Raw genomic sequence first — 17,119 nt, 5'->3', positions numbered from 1 at the left:
CTACTAGATTGATCTTTCTTGCAATGGGAGAAGTGCTTAGCTTTGGGTTCAATCTTGCGGTGTCCTTTCCCAGTGACAGTAGGGGCAGCAAGGCACGTATTGTATTGTTGCCATCGAGGATAACAAGATGGGATTTTTATCATATTGCATGAATTTATCCCTCTACATCATGTCATCTTGCTTAAGGCGTTACTCTATTCTTATGAACTTAATACTCTAGATGCATGCTGGATAGCGGTCGATGTGTGGAGTAATAGTAGTAGATGCAGGCAGGAGTTGGTCTACTTGTCTCGGACGTGATGCCTATATACATGATCATACCTAGATATTCTCATAACCATGCTCAATTCTGTCAATTGCTCAACAGTAATTTGTTCACCCGCCGTAAAATACTTATGCTCTTGAGAGAAGCCACTAGTGAAACCTATGGCCCCCGGGTCTATCTTCATCATATTAATCTTCCAACACTTAGTTATTTCCTTTGCTTTTATTTTACTTTGCATCTTTATCATAAAAATACCAAAAATGTTATCCTATCTTATCTATCAGATCTCACTCTCGTAAGTGACCGTGTAGGGATTGACAACCCCTTATCGCGTTGGTTGCGAGGATTTATTTGTTTTGTGTAGGTACGAGGGACTCGCGCGTAGCCTCCTACTGGATTGATACCTTGGTTCTCAAAAACTGAGGGAAATACTTACGCTACTTTGCTGCATCACCCTTTCCTCTTTAAGGGAAAACCAACACAGTGCTCAAGAGGTAGCAGCCGGCCATGCCCGGTCGCCTCCGTCGTCCGCGCCTTGCTCTATTGCCAGCCATGCCGGCCGAGCCGTGCCCCTTTGCCTGCCGCGTCGGGATGATTCCGGCGGCCAGGCTGAGTTCATGGGAGGCCACGGCGATGTCAAACTCGTCCAATTCGAACCGGCGGCGATCGATTGCGGCGTCTAGCGGCCTTTTCCGGTGTGCGGTGATGAATTCCGGCGAGTTTAGGGCGAATTCCGGCAAACTCCACGGTGGCATGTTTGCTCTGACGAGATTTGACCGGTATACGGGCCCCCCTAGATTCGGCCTTCCAACCTCCAAACATAAGGGTTTCGGGTGTGCATTTTCGGTGACCCTTAAAAAATTTACGGGTTGGGCCACTTTTTACGGTTTTTGTTCTGGACACTTTTTTCAACCAAAACTGTAAAATGTAAAAATTATAAGGGTTTGACCACTTATACGGGTCTGCTAGAGATGCTCTAATCTCCATCACGAACCTCAAGATCCACCGCTGGTGCCTGATCTGCCAGGCCAGCTTCCTCTCGGTTGTGGCTTCTGCAGCGCAACAACGGCTTCCTCTTGGTTTGGTCCTGCTGCTCCGGCGTGCACCTATCCAGAGCTGGGCGAAGATGAGCGCGACCGGCGGTGTCAAAGTCAAGGATGCTTGCAGTGGACTATGGTTGACAACCAGGGGCGGAGCTAGGAGTGGGCCAAGCCCCAGGCCCATGCTGCTACAGTACCAAAATATGCTATAGTTAACGAAGTAAGTTTTCCCCACGCCCACGCCCCAGGCCCCCCCCCCCCCCGGCCCGGGTCCTGGATCCGTCACTGTTGACAACCACGAGGTGGACCGCTGAGGATGAGGGTCCTTCTTGCTCCCACTCTCCTCCGCCAAGGAGGTGAACAATGAAATTGAGAAAAATAGAAAAACCAAATTCAGAATTTGATTTTTTTACAACAAACATTACTTGGTTTCTGTCCGCATGCAATTTTTCGTGATAAAATCACAATCGTGCATGGCCGCGCAAAAATAACAAAATATGCAGATCAAAATGTTTTCAAAGATAGTCTTTTCGGAGCATCAATTTTTCTGTAGAGCAGTAGGAATGTTATTTTTTTCACGGAAATTTGCACATATATAGAATAGCCGACAATTTTTGTTGCATAAAAGGTATTTTTTAATTGGCTTTTTAATTTTACTTTTCATGAGAGTGCATTTAAGCTCGGGAGCAGAAACTCCACGTCGCGTAGAAATAGTTTTTTCAGATGGAAAAGTTACTGCATTGTATTTTTCTTTTCAAGAACATGCAAAAGCACTGCATGTCTTTTCCATCAAAAAAGAGAGCATGAAACAAGTTCCATCACATGGAAGGATCATCACAAACGACATCCTCGCTCCATACCGTAACTGTATATGTCAAGCTTCTTTTTGCTAACGTAGCTAGCTTTTTTACGAGAAGGATTAGATCTATAATAAAATTTATTGAAAGTACAAAACATCTCAAACATAATAAAAATACCACTACCGCTGCCAGAGAGAGCCGGAGTCGGTCTGACCTTATCGATGACAGCCGAAAAGTCTTTGTGCAAGTGCCCTTAAGGACCAGCAGCCCGGGCAGCAGTTGTCGCCGTTGAATCGATATATCACCATTGTGTACGCATAACGAGAAATCCTAACCTCGTCGCCCCGAGGAGCTGGCAGTGATCTATGCTGACGAGCTTGATGAGGATCGGAGCCCGCAAGACTAACTCGAAGAAGAAGCGCCGCCATTCGTCTAAACGTCGGCCCAGCGAGGACTAGAACCCTACTTATCTACTAGCCGGATCCGAGGAACCAGAAATCCCTCCCCGCCATCGGCTGCCGGAGAGACGGGCGGAGGGGAGGCGATTCCACGGACTAGCCGGTGAACATAATAGCCGCCAAGAGAAAAAAACAAGTGGCTTGTGTGAGTTATGATTTCTTCTACGATTTCGTCTAAAAAAATTAATGAATGAGAGGCATGACTTTGTTTTGTTTGCTTGGGGTGATGAAATGTGCCGATAAGAGCAACTCCAAAGGGCCGACTCATTTCGTCCGCCTACATCCGTTTGGGTCGGCGTGAATAAAAGTGGCGGCCCAACGCGCCGACCCAAACCCAAATCATGTCCGCGTCGCGTCCGCGCCGACGCATTTGCGGCCCAAATTTGCGCCCCAAATGCGTCGGCACGGACGCCGAACGGACGCTTTGCGCGCCTTCTCGCTATCCGCCGCGTTCCCACATGGCGGCCGTCCAACTACCCGCTGCCCACGCGGTCAGCTTAATTTATGACGACGGGCCCACGCATCAGCGACGACGCTCGTCCTTTTTTAAGCCGACCGTGCGGCGGGGCCGTCCTCATCCAAACTCGTCGTCCACATCTGCCATCCATTGCTCCCTCGTCGCCGGCAAACCCTAGCCACCACAACCACAACGAGATGGGCCTCTTCTCCGGCGCCAGCGGCAGCAAGGCCAAGGGCAAGTCCCCCGCCACCCCTTTTCCCTCAGAGTTCCTCCTACCTCCGTCGGCGCCGGTGCCTCGCCGGCAGAGGCAGCGCGTGAACGTGCCAGTGCAGCAGGCGGAGTGGCACTGGCAGCACCGCCAGCCTCTGCCGTATCCCGACGTGACGCTGCCGCACGACTGGCATCTGGATCCAGATAGGATCCCAGTGCCGGCGGCGCCGCGGACGGCTCGTGCTCACGCGGAGGAGGTGTGGCGCCGGCGGTCGCTGCTGACGCCGGAGCAGCGCTGCGACCCCGCCTACGCAACCGACTCGCCCAACTGGCGAGGTGGTTCGCCTTCGAGCACGAGGAGGCGAGGCGACGGGGCGTGCGCGAGGTCGGCCGGAGGTCGCCGCCACCGGCGCTCGTCGTCCGCGAGGAGGACCAGGCGGCGGAGGACGCCTACCAGGCGGCCCTTGCGGCCGTCTACCGGGAGAGCGAGGAGGACGATTGGCGCAGAGCGGAGGCGGCGGAGGCGGAAGAGGAGGCTCGGTACGAGGCGGCAATGGCGCAGGCCCTTGCCCTCTCCGCGGCGGGCGACAGCGTGGTGCCGCCGGTACCAACTTCTGTTTTGTCTGCCGGATTGGATGAAAGTCATGAAACTTGCCTATCATATGGACTTTTTTGGATAGGGAGCATATGCAGATTGATAAGCATGAATATACCCGGCAAAGGAAAAAAAAAAGATAAGCATGGAGAGCAGGTGCTTCTTTTCTCCCCCCCTATCGATGGGCATCAAAGGAAAAGGCTAGCGTAGAACCAAAATGTTTGTGTGGCCCGAGGGAGGCGGCGCGAGGTCCCACGAACCCATCAGGGCCGTCCGGTCAGTCCCGGCTCTCCGCGACCGATGGGCAGCATTGCGCCACGCCACCAGTAAGCGGCGACCGGACATCGCCGTGGACCCAGCCGCCGGCAACGCTTAGCTACCACATGCGCGTCCGCTGTCCATGGCACAGGGCCATTGCTACGCTGGGCCCATAAGACGGTGACGTGGCAGCGGATGGGTTTGAATGGGAGACGTGGCCTTGTCTCGCGAAAAGCCGAAGCAGCACAGGAGTAAACGAACAAGTTCTCTGAAAATAAAAATATTACTAACAAGCGAACAAGTTTCACTAAAAAAATGGTTAAACGAACAAGTGCTACACGGGACGTACACGATTGTTCCCAAAAATGCGGGGCTAGTACCAATGACACTTGGGTCCCGCCACACACGCAGCCATTTGAGTCCGTATGGGCCCGCGGGCCAGCCACAGCAGCGGCACGTGCCCGCCGGCGGCGAGAATCCAGAGCAACGTGTTCATGCAAGGAAAGAACCAACCCCGTCCATTCGAGTAGTACATGACATGCGGGCCCGAACGAATAACCTAGGCCCACTCGTCAGTGTGTGAGGACCTCGCTTACGGGCCCCGCTCCACCCACTGGGGCCCGCCCGGCCCGGGGCATGTTCACCTCCGCCTCGCCTCGCCTCGCCTGCAGGAGGGAGGAGGATATCATACGAGAAGCGCAAGCGGACGAGCAGCGGAGGAAGGAATAGAGCAGCTTACGAATTCCCCGTCCCTCCCTGCGCCCATCCCCGCTCCCGCTCCCGCTGCCCAGATCCCAAACCACAACCCTAGGCGCCACCTCCGCCCCCGCCCGCCCCGCCCGCCCCGCCCGCCGGCGACCCCGCCGCTGATGTGATCAGGCCAGGCGCCGCCGTCGTTGACGCTCTAGCGCCGCGCTTCTGTTGCCTCAGGGGGAGGCCCCGCACCGCTGGCGCAGATCGGGGAGGCGCGCGACATGCCGGGGGACGTCGCGACCTCGCCGGTGACGGCGTCGGGGCCGCCGGCAGCCGCGTCCTCTTCGCACCACCACCACCATCCCGCCACCTCCGCCCGCAGCGCCCTCTCCAACGCCGTCGCGGGCGCCTCCGCCGGTAATTTGTGGCGACAGCTCTCTCCATTTCGGTCTAGTGTGTTGTTCGGCTTGGGGGTGTATTCGTATGTGTGGGAAGTAATTGCTGGATTTGGGGCTTGTGCGCAGGTGTGATAGCGGCGACCTTCGTGTGCCCGCTCGATGTGATCAAGACGAGGTTCCAGGTGCACGGCTGGCCCAAGCTAGCCCCTGGCACAGCTGGAGGTGAGCATTTCTTCGGATGAACTATTGCAGTTTTTGCTTCAGTTTACGGCCATAGTGTTAGAACACTACATGAACCCACTTTCGGTACAAAGTTTTGATGCTGGGCTTGAATGCATCCACTGGTGAGAGCAGAGTGTCTGCATGGAGGGGATGTCGTGTAGTATTAGTTTGTGGTGTCTTTTCACAGTCCAAAAGTTAGGGAGTTGAGAGAGAATCCTTTTCAGCAATAGAATACACATCTGACTGTAAATGTTATAATGGTTTGAATCGCTTGTTGGATCAGTTATGTCATCCTCGGCCTTCTTACAGGTTCGTGTCTTGCGTAATCGTCACTTATTAGAATTACTTGAATCATATGGGAGGCATCATCTGGTGATCTGAGATTGCGTGACCTATGAAATCTTGCATGTTGAGTGGAAAGGGATATGCATAATGCATGCATTTGTTCTTGCATGTGAAAAGCATGGAGAACACGCACGAACAACCAGCTGTAATGTGGCCGTTATCTGCTGATAGATTGCTTTAGTGCTGAATATGTTTGTGGTAGTATTCAGTGATTGCCAGGTAAAACAAATGCTTGGGAGATCAATCTAGGCTTAGCTGTCCTACCCCGACCTCTTTTCCAATCTCCCACGATTTCGTTGCGCAATCCTTCAATGTCATCTAGTTTCTTTTTTCTCTCATGAGTCACGAATCTACTGCCAATCTGGTTGCGCTTTGCCCCTTAATAAGTCTTCTCATTAGGGATTAAGGAAGATCTCACTAGCAAATAAGTTTAAATTCCAGTATTACTTTGATTTTGAACAATACTGAAGAACACAACAATTTCTTGCCCTGTAAGCAGTGGACTTCGAAGTCTTTCTGACAAAATGGAACAACATGTTCTAGACACCATCTGCCAAAAAATATAAGTTGTTTGCTAAAGGAGACCTGAAGGATTGGAGTATCACCAAAGAACTAGCTATGGACAGGGGTGCGTGGAAGCTTGCTATCCATGTGCCAGAGCCATGAGTGGTCGTGAGATCTTATGGGTTTCACCTCTAGCCTACCCCAACTTGTTTGGGACTAAAGGCTTTGTTGTTGTTGTTGTTTTGCTAAAAGTGAAATAAGGAAAGAATGTAAATAATAGCAATTGAAGAGACCACGCTGCCATCTGCCCTCTTCAGTAGAATCAGTTGAAAATGTCTCCTCTGAGGGTTTGGATGAGCAGAAGGTTCAAAGATGCAGCTAATTACAGGAGAATATCGTGAAAGAAGAATGGTGAAGGCTGCATTATCGGAAAACATCTGGACGCGTAAGAACATGAAAGATGGTCTGTGGGGTGGCTGAGTGGGTGTAACTGATCTCATCTACGTGTTTTTGTGCAATGTGTGGAGTTCCTTTGCACGGTTGCACCTAGTTACACTGTATGCTCCCATTCCACACCCAATATGTATTGGCTATTTTTCTTGGCAGCACCTTCTAAAAATATGTATTGGTTATTTTAGATGGGAATAAGTTATCTATGAACCTTAGTTGTGCACAGAACACTAGAGCGTAATAATATTTCTAAGCCTGATGTTCCAGGGATTATTAGAGATGTGCTGAGCTTACAATTACATTTTAGAACTTATGCTCATGCATGTGGTGAATGGAAATAAAATAAAATGTTTTTCACTTCAAGTACGCTGCGGTGATGCTTTTGGGCATAGCTTTGCCCAATGATACTCCAGGAGAAAGCCATCAGCAAATCCCATGCATGTGGAGAAAGTGATGTGTGCATGGATGATGTCCATTCTTAATGCTCATTGCTATTGACTTTGCATCTAGAAATCTGATTATTAGCACACATCATGTGTATACAAATGTGTGCTGGGCTTCCATTAGACCGTTACGTCCTGTTGTACCAACATATTGTTATTGCTTATATTTTAGGATGGCTTAGAAAGCTGAGGTTTATTACATCATCAGTTCTCTCTTCTATCTTTTTTGACAGGATTCTCTGTTATATATTGACTAGGTAGTGTCATCATTGGGAGCTTAGAACAGATTGCTAGACGGGAAGGCTTTCGGGGATTGTATCGTGGTCTTTCCCCGACTATTCTGGCGCTTTTGCCTAACTGGGCAGTGAGTATTTGCCCCTATCTTTTCTAACAACAATCACTGTTATGTTTTTCTTCCATGCTGTTGTAGAGCTAACCGTTCCTGTATGAATGGGCAGGTCTACTTTACTGTATACGAGCAGCTTAAAAGCATGCTTGCTTCCAGCGGTTAGTGCTTTAACCTTCCAATGGTATTGTTTTGTGATGTTGTAACCTTCCATAGGATCATGTCATATCAGTTCTCAAGTCATACCTTACATTAATATTGTAGAAGGAAGCCATCAACTCTCTCTAGGGGCAAATGTTATGGCTGCATCATGTGCTGGAGCTGCAACTACAATAGCAACAAATCCACTTTGGGTTGTCAAGACAAGATTTCAGGTATGATATGATTCATGCCTTGTCCTGAGCAGTATTAGAGATGATACAACATAACTGTAGTTAGAAATTTCTGTTCCTGAAATACTTCATTCGCCAATGAGTATGCGATTGTTCAAAATGTCTGGGCAATTTTGTACGTAATTAGATACATCCAGCTTGCAAGGGAACCATCTTTAGCTAGCATGCTTTTGAATATGGTAAACTTTTCGGGTCTCTTGTATTCAGTGGTCATACCTAGCATTATTCCAAGAAATATGATCCCAGTAGATACCAGGATTCCTGTCAACAACAGCTTTATGTTTTGTTTTGTAGACCCAAGGAGTAAGAGCTGGTGCGACGATCCCATACAAAGGCACGGTTGCTGCATTGACGAGAATAGCACATGAGGAAGGCATCCGTGGACTATACAGGTAACTTTTGACGGAATGATGGAAACCTATTGTGAACAACTTTTAGCCATGCTGGTGACTCAAGATTTCTATGTTTTGATATGCTTGCTGATTTTTTATATTCCAAAAGTGGACTCGTCCCTGCCTTGGCTGGTATCACTCATGTTGCCATTCAGTTCCCTGTATACGAGAAGATAAAAGCTTACCTGGCTGAGCGAGGTATTACTCTCAGCAAATGTTTTTCCACAGAGAAATGTTTCTGGATGATCATGGCTGCTAAATTTGTAGAGGCCATATTGGATGGCCTGCTTAGTAGCTCTGCGTATGACAGCATCTTGTTTTCACAGATAACACTACCGTTGAAGCATTAAGCTTTGGTGACGTCGCTGTTGCTTCATCTCTGGCAAAACTAGCTGCGTCAACCTTAACATATCCTCATGAGGTATTAAGTCAATCCTCTGCAATTATGATCTACTCTACTCTTGTTACTTGTTAAATGAATATACTCTCAATATTCTTAGTTTGGTTATATATCTCAGACTATTTTCACTCCTGATAATAATTACAGGTTGTTCGATCAAGGTTGCAAGAGCAAGGAGCACACTCCGAGGCGAGATACAGAGGGGTAATAGACTGTGTTAGAAAGGTTTATCATGCAGAGGGTGTAGCTGGGTTCTACCGTGGATGCGCCACAAATCTGTTGCGGACAACTCCTGCTGCAGTTATAACATTCACCAGCTTCGAGATGATTCACAGGTTCCTTCTCAATCTAGGCCCGCCTGAACCTGAACAACACCATCCCCATCCGTTGAAGCATTGACTGTACCATTCCTGTGTCCTATCCCTGCTGTCATCTGACAAGTTGAAATCCGCTTACTATCAAACGACACCATTTACCTTGAGGGGCTCTCACAACAGAGATTTTGGTATCGCAACAAGTAGCTGTCATTCAAAGCTCAAACCATAGTGTAGGACAGGAATTAGTACTTGTGTATGAATTAGTCTTGATAGCACGCAGTGTGGAGGTATACGGGGTGTGGGGGAACAGTGATATTGGTCGGTGTGTTGTCTGATGATGATGAAAAGAAAAGAATTTTATTGTTGGTACACGAATAATTGCCCTAACCTTTTTTACTTCGGGAGATCTGTGATCTTGTACATTATCTTGGAGCACTTTACTGGATTTGGTGCTACTTATGGTTCTTGAAATTTCGAGCTCAACCAGGACAGAAGGTTTAAACTGGTTGACATATCTGGTGCATATGTGGAGTTAGTGTAAAATTTCCCTTTTCACCAACTTAGAAGTATCCAAATGACTAAACAGAAATTGGTTGGTATGTTTTATGCTTGCTGAAATAGTATATTGTTTGGGCACCATCTCAGCAAGTGATTGTCTATTTTTGCGCTCTGAAAATAGAATTGAAATTTATAACGTCATTTTTGCGGAGATTTAGATCATCTTGCCCGCATCCGTTAATTGTTTTGAAAATCTTTAGAAACTCTGAAGTTAAGTGCAAATGGTACATCTTCATATAAGCTGCTTACCATTTAAGTGCACCTTACCTGAGTTTTGCTGTTCTGTTTGGGCGTTTTCTGTTCTGGTGGTGGAATAAAGAAAGTGTTTGGTGCATCTTTATCTGAATTTTGCTGTTCTAGAAAATGGGGGGATGGGAAAACAACCTATAAGAATTTGGTAGCACCATCTCTATGATCTAAAATGGTTTCTACGGGAAATACTCTGTATCATCTTTTTCTTGTGAAATTTCTATAGGGCCGTAGCTGTGCTCATGTGTAGAGGTCCAATTGGTTGTAAGCAATATTTAGCCTCTTTTTTTAGTGAGAAAGCAATATTAGCCCTGTTTGAGTTGGTCCGCGCATATGGTTGATGTTTCTGCGCTCCAGTAGGAAAATGAATCTTTGTTTTTAAAAACAATTAGATGGACCTAAAGGTGTTTTGATTGTATGATTTGCTTTAAAGGTACCTGTAGGATGCGAAAACTATCTTCATATTTAGAGGATTTTCCTTCCTTTTGCTTCTCAGTAACAAGCATGTACACGTTGAATATTAATTCTACTACCTCTGTAACTTTTTATAAGATGTTTTTAGAGTCCACAGATTGACAGTGTCAAAACACGTCTTATATTAAGTTATATAGAGGGAGTACTTTTTAGTGAAGCCTCCAAAGTCTAAACACACTTTGCTGCAAATTCTTGCGGCACGTCTGTTCAGCATTCTTTTCTCTCTTTTTTTTTTCTTTTTTTTTGCGAGGGTCTGTTCAGCATTCCACATGTAGCTCTAGCATTTTCGTTCTACACGTGATGGCATTCCAATTCTGTTTTCTCCTACTCTTGAGTGAATTGAACTATATCCTGTCAAATTCTCTCGTCAGGAAAAGGGCTTGGTGCAAATGAACATTTTTGGAGGATTTTTGTTTGCTAGGTAAATCTCAGTCATGGAGATATCCTTGTTTTTAAGATCAAAGTAAGTACTCTTTTTTTAGTTATTCCTTGCCCTGTGAGAGAATACCATGCGCAGGTGCATCGTGCAAAAATAAGAAGGGAGAATTACAATATGCGGATCATGGGATAAAACTCAACCTGAAACCAAAATCATTACAAATACAGTACATCGTAAGATCACCATCGCTCATGCGGCAAGAAGCAGCGCCGACGCGGAGACAAGGAGGAAGGCGAGGAGGAGCGTCTGCACCGCGCCGCCGCCGGTGGCGCCGGAGCAGTAGTTGCCGAACGCGCCGCCCGGGTACTCGTACCGCCGGTCGCCGCCTTCCTCGCCGTAGCCGAGCGCGCCGTGGTAGCCGTACCCGTACTCGTCGCCGCACTCCCTGCGCTCACGTATGTCGAAGGTTCCTCTCTCCGGCGTGTAGCTGCAGCCGCTGCCGAGCGCCTGCTTCACGGCCAGCAGCGAGGCGCCGTTGGAGAACCTGAAGCCGTCGTGGGCGACCTCCTCCACGCAGCGCAGCGCCATCTCCGTCTCGGCGAGGCAGGCCCCGCCGCAGTACTCGTCCACGCTCTCCCGCCCCACGTGGAACGCCCCCTCCACGCCCAGCCGGAGCTCCTCCGCGCACTCGTTGTACACCTTCAAAGTTTTCGGCCCACAGGCAGTTTCAAACACCATATATGTACGTACGTCGTCACTTTCACAAACACATATGTCTAAGGTGTGGCTAGATCTCAATCGATCAAGACTTAACCAGTCAAATGACACAACATATAAAAAGGAAGAAATAAAAAAATTAAAAGGAAATTTTACACGGATCTCCACGTAAGGTCTCACGAATATAGCATGAACTGCGACTACGTTAAATCTCAGTCGACTGAGATTTAGTAACCCCGGTATGTTTGCGCTTCGAGATGACTTACATTGTGGTCGTCGAAGCAGTGGCATGCCCTCTCGAAAATCTCCAGGGTAACTTTGCCTGCAACAATCAACGGAAGAAAGGAGGTCCAGATCAAGTGGGAGTTTGATCTAAATTTCCCGAGAAAATGAAACAAGAAATGAATTAGATGTATACTTACTGGAGAAGCAGCCTGGGAGCAAGATGCAAATGGCAACAGCCAGGGCTAAGCAGACACTGCTTCGAGAGGGGTGAGATGCTGCCATTGTAATACACGGGCTAACAGTTGAGCAGATGTGTTTTACGCCAGTGCCGTCGTATCTGATCGTTTTCATCCGGGGCGGTTGATTGACTATATATACGGGTTTAATTTCTTGCCCGTCTGAGCAGAGAACGTTCCCTGCCTTGCCCTACCATTACTCCAATGGACGGTCAATTGCTCACTCTTTGCTAAGTTTGCCCACAAGAAATGCTCACGGTCCAACTTTCTGCAAAGATTTTTTTTTTGCGAAGATCTGAAAAGAAATTCTGACACTTGAAGTCTGACCTAGGCGGCGCTGGTGGCATAACACGGAATAACATCAACACAGAATCTGTAAATTCTCTTATCCTTGTTATAAAGAGAGAGAGAGAGAGAGAGAGAGAGAGAGAGAGATTGGTATATGTCAAGAGTTCGTGAGAATATTTCGACTCCTCTAGGTGCACTTTCGTAAGGTGTGCACCACCAACAGTTTCTATCAGAAAAGCACTTCACCGGCATCAAGTTTCATCTCAGCTTTTGATATGCGCCGGAGGAAAAACAACAGGTCCATGCGTAACAAGTCTGCATTTGATATTGCTACTCTAATCTGACCTCCTCTCTCTGCAGGACTCCCAACTTTTGCCAATTCTGCCCGCCGGGCAAACCAATCTTTGTCCAAGTGCTGTCTTGCACGATAACATTTTTTCACTTGTTACGCCAGCTTCTCTAGGTGCTGTGTAACTTTTGCCGATTCTGTAGCCAACCACTGCCAATATCCAAAAGCCTACTTGCTCATCTCGTAAAACGTATGCTTTTCATGTGATCAACTTAATCTTCGCAAAATAACAAAATTGTATCAAATCACTAAACGGCTCTGCCTATTTTTTATCGATTTATTTACTTGATCGCTATAATCAAGGACCCTCTAACAGGATTTCTTACATGGGAAGAAAATCCCAGCTCCTCTGCCTACTGCAATACCTGTAATTCTGAGAAGGCATAGATATGAAATGATTACACATTATAACATGTTTAAAACACACAACAATAAGAACCATAACCCATGGCTATCATAGGTCTTTTTGAAGCTACACCATGTACATGGGACATGGAAACATCCCTCAAAGGCAAATCATTTCAGAAGAAGCAACTCGGGCGAGAACTTTAGCGGTTTCATGTTTGTTACTCCCTCCGTTCCATAATATAAGAGTGTTTTTGACACTAGTGTGTGTAAAAAACACTCTTATATTATGGGACGGAGGGAGTAGTTAGGAGGATTCAGGAGAAACTTGCTAACTGAACACACATACCTCACAGTCACATTTGTTTGCATTTACCTTTTTGTCGTACAAAAGAAGCACCAGAAGCGTGCTTAACAGTGACACATGTATTACGGAATTCTTGTCCGTCTTGTAGAATGTTTGCTATGCTGTGGAATAAGATTGTATTTGCCTGCTCCTCTCCAATGGTCTCTGTTGGCCAATAGAAAAGTTCTGAATTCCTTATCAAGTATTGGGTCCGAAGCAAAACCATTTGCCTTCATTTCATCATAATACTCTAAAGCTCGTGGTATGCATCCATGTTTAACCAAACCTTGGACCACTGCCATGTAGTGTGCATAACCAGGCCTAATGTCGTATCTTCGCATTTCAGTCCACACCCTCAGAGCATTCCCAGACTCATTCAATTGGATAAACTTATCAATGAGCATGAGAAATGTGTCGCTGTTAGGGCCACAGCCATCTTCTTTCATTTTCTTCAGTAGCTGCAGTGTTTCGTCAATGCCTTCCTGTTTCAAAAATGCATGGTACGTCGAAATGGTTGGAACAATGCCTTTCATTGTCATGTCTTCCATTACCTCTCGTGCTTCCTCAAGCTTGCAACTTTCACAAAGTGGAACTATAATACTGTTGTATGTTTCAACATCCGGTTGGAGACCTTCATCCACAATTTTACTGAGAACATTTCTTGCATCCTTCATGCAATTCTCTCTTGTCAGAACATAAATAAGTTGGTTATAGACACCAATACCAGGAGTCCAACCCCTCTTCTTCATCTCATCGTAAACCCTCAGAGTATCAAAAAGGTTCCCTACCTTTGAGAAACAACAGACCATGAGAGCATAAGATGTACCATCAGGAGTAATGCAGCAATTTGACATTTCTCGCCAAACCCTCTTTACTTCGGCCACATCGGTGAAGATATTACACCAACCATCAAGTATTATATTGAAACCTTCGGCCGTGAGTGGGAAAAATTTCCTTCTTGCAAGAAGCAACTCTTCAGCATCTTCTATGTTTTTACTTCTGCAAAGAGCACGAAGAAGGGAATAGAATACAGTTTGGTCCACTTCCACTTTAAACCTCTCCATCACATCAAAGGTCTTGACTGCTTTCTTCACTTCATTGGCAGCTGCATACCTGAAATTTCATAAACAAATCCTTACAATGAAAGAAGCATGGCACACCAAAAGTAACAGTAACTAGTGTACTACAATGGCAACGGCTTCTTTTCACTTTGGTCTTCACATTACAAAAGCAAAATACAGTTATGATGTCGAAAGTGATCGGATAATGTAAGAGGAGCCCCATAGCAGTGCTAGTAAATAGATTCAGATGTAGGGAATTATAAGTTCCATCCAACACATCAATTACACTAAAAGCGTGAATATAGGATTTATGACAGCAACAACACCACACTCAATAATCAAGATGCTAAGTTGAGCACTCCTGAAACTTCAAACATCAACACAACAAGTAACCGAACCAAAGTAAATTGAACCAAGCACTCACACAATACATGTCAATCATCACTCACTATACTATCATCATCACATGGCTAGAAGATTAGAATATCCTATGAAGACGAGTAATAAAGCTTCTTATGTCAACAACATTTTTACAAGCAGGCAATCACTTTTTTAGCTCTCAAAATAACTTAAGCACCTATAGCTCAAGCATCCACCCCCCTTCTATGACCACAATAGAAGCAATGCACATTGCATAACAAAATATGTCGAATGTCACAAAAGTTATTCAGCAGAATGTTGTGTTCACTGTTCACTCCTACAGTCATACTTTTCCCTTGTTTACCTGAAACCCAATCTAAAGCACTGGATCATTGCAGAAAACTCACCAGTGTGACCATCATCCTTTTCTTGTTCTCAGAATTATGTCTACTTCACTAACACACCAGTGTTTGTATCGGTGCAATGCAATTTTGCTATGATGTACGTATTTTATTGCAAATCTACTGAGATTTCTAGTAAAGTAAGCACCTCCTTTACTCTGTTGCTGGTTATATACCTAGTCCCTTGGCTCACATTCACTGCAATACCACTCCAAGAAACCAAACCAACTAAAACCAACCCACGGAAATGGGTTTACAAACATTATTATTAGGGGAATTTATGTCTTGTAATAATATGAGTCACTCACATTTGGTCTGGACCAAGCCGTTGATCAGACATCGAGTGGCAAATCCTTAAACCGCAATGCACGGAGACAAATTCTAAATTTTGCCTACATTATAGAGCCATAGCCAACGGAACAGAGTACTACAAGAGCACCATCATAAAGTACACTATGCTGGCCAAATGCTTGATTATACCTAATAATATCATAAAATGGTGACAGATCATGAGCATACGACCTTACCTCTCCATCAAGATGACCATGGCACGGCGGGTCAGCACCCCACGGCGCTGCATCCACCGCACGGCCGCCCACGCCAGGTCGAACCGCCCAGCCCTCCCCGCAGACCATATGGCCAGGTACCACGCCTCGGCCGGCAGGGACCCCGCCCCCTCAGCGCCGGACGTGGCGCTGCACTCGTCGCCCCAGAGAAGCGCGAGCGCTGCTGCCTCCGGGTCGCGGCGCAGTTCCCACACCGCGCGGACGAAGGAGGGAGGGGACGGCGATGGGCCAGAAGAGGAGGAAAGAAGGAGGGAGAGGGCGTCCTTCGGGGAAGACGCGGCGGAGGAGGCGTGGGAGATGCGACGGAGGAAGGAGGTGAGCTCGCCGTCGTCGTCGGGGGCAGGGGGGATAGGGTGAACGTACTCGAGGTCGCTTTGGTCGGAGGAGGAGTGGCTGGTGGAGAGGCTAACGTGGCGGGAGGGAAGCAGGGGGAAACGGTGGGGGAGGAGGTGGCGGCGGAGGGCGGCGGAGAGCGGCGGAGCCATGGGAGAGACCAGCGAGCGCTACGGGCGAGTCGCCTACAAGCGCGCCAACATGGGCCGTCGGCCCAGTAGGACGATCGGCCCGGTTTTTCCTGAGTTTTGTGCATTTCGTTTCGTGCGGTTTTCGTTGGTTATTACAGGGACCATGGTTGTGTTTCGATTTTTGTCTTTTCTGTTTTTTTCTGCTTCTTTTTTAATATGCTTTTCTTCTTGTATTCATTTTTATCATGTTTATTTTTTACTCTTTCGAGTTTTTTATCTTTATATTTCCCTTTTTCTTTTCCTTGTTTTTCTTCTTTTCCCTTACTATTTTCTGGTTTTCTTTCTACTTCAAAGTTTCATGAAAAATCTCAGGAACATTTTATTTTATCTTTTACTTCTCTATTTTCCGTCTTTTCGCATTTCTTTCCCAGTCCTTTCCCGTTGTTGTCGCTTTGATTTTTGAAAACGCAGGGCGGCGCCGCCACGGTAGAGGCTACTATTCGGGATGGGAGCAGTGTATTGGGAAAGAAGTCCACATACTTTTTGAGGTTTTGCAAATCGACTACTTAACCCGTCAACTGTAAGGGCCTATTTGGACTGTAGGGATTTAAAAACGTAGAAATAGGGGGGAAGCGTAGGGTTAAGATGTCATGTAATGTGAAAAAAATTACATTATATTCCGCAATATGTGCCTTTCATTAGTGCACAAGAATTTTAAAGGATTGATGAGATGGGGTAGAGAGAGATAGAATGAAAGTGACTTGGACTTCTCGGAGGAAAATTAAAATGAGGTTTGTGCTCATGTTGAGAATCCTATGGAGGGGGCGGGGGGATAGGAAATGATTCATAGAAATTTGGTGACTCCAATCCTATGATCCAAGGGTTTTCATAGTCACTTTTTTCTTAAGATTGAAACGGCCCAAAATTCTTACAATCCAAAGAGACACAAAAATCATGTATTTCGCCCCTCAATTTTACAAAACCGACAAATCGTCCCTAAAAGCTTGGAAGGTGGTTTTGGAGAGTGATCTATCCATGTGGCATCTCTCTCTCTCTCTCTCTCTCTCTCTCTCTCTCTCTCTCCACCCAACACCTTATGCATCAATGCCCGAC

General features: G+C 46.7%; 3 protein-coding genes across 3 annotated transcripts; 1 reads left to right on the top strand and 2 right to left on the bottom strand.

The window, feature by feature from the left end:
• Window positions 1–4,751: 4,751 nt before the first annotated feature.
• LOC109735883 (nicotinamide adenine dinucleotide transporter 1, chloroplastic) lies at window positions 4,752–9,359 on the top strand. Its single transcript, XM_020295083.4, has 9 exons — window positions 4,752–5,196; window positions 5,304–5,399; window positions 7,399–7,505; window positions 7,600–7,648; window positions 7,752–7,861; window positions 8,174–8,271; window positions 8,381–8,469; window positions 8,598–8,692; window positions 8,819–9,359. Exons 1-9 carry the CDS (start codon window positions 5,061–5,063, stop codon window positions 9,068–9,070), a joined length of 1,032 nt encoding a protein of 343 aa, XP_020150672.1. The 5' UTR covers window positions 4,752–5,060; the 3' UTR covers window positions 9,071–9,359.
• A 1,464-nt stretch (window positions 9,360–10,823) lies between these two features.
• LOC109735886 (uncharacterized) lies at window positions 10,824–12,074 on the bottom strand. The gene is made up of 3 exons (XM_020295087.3): window positions 11,788–12,074; window positions 11,632–11,687; window positions 10,824–11,347 (listed from the first exon to the last, which is right to left on the bottom strand). The coding sequence occupies exons 1-3, from the start codon at window positions 11,939–11,941 to the stop codon at window positions 10,898–10,900; spliced, it is 660 nt and encodes a 219-aa protein (XP_020150676.1). The 5' UTR covers window positions 11,942–12,074; the 3' UTR covers window positions 10,824–10,897.
• A 775-nt stretch (window positions 12,075–12,849) lies between these two features.
• LOC109735884 (pentatricopeptide repeat-containing protein At1g80880, mitochondrial) lies at window positions 12,850–16,104 on the bottom strand. The gene is made up of 2 exons (XM_020295085.4): window positions 15,504–16,104; window positions 12,850–14,267 (listed from the first exon to the last, which is right to left on the bottom strand). Exons 1-2 carry the CDS (start codon window positions 16,025–16,027, stop codon window positions 13,238–13,240), a joined length of 1,554 nt encoding a protein of 517 aa, XP_020150674.1. The 5' UTR covers window positions 16,028–16,104; the 3' UTR covers window positions 12,850–13,237.
• Window positions 16,105–17,119: the final 1,015 nt, after the last annotated feature.

Source organism: Aegilops tauschii, chromosome 1 (assembly GCF_002575655.3).
Source record: "Aegilops tauschii subsp. strangulata cultivar AL8/78 chromosome 1, Aet v6.0, whole genome shotgun sequence".
NCBI lineage: Eukaryota > Viridiplantae > Streptophyta > Magnoliopsida > Poales > Poaceae > Aegilops > Aegilops tauschii.
The sequence above is the reverse complement of the archived record's forward strand: the minus strand, read 5'-3'. Positions and strand labels throughout refer to the sequence as shown.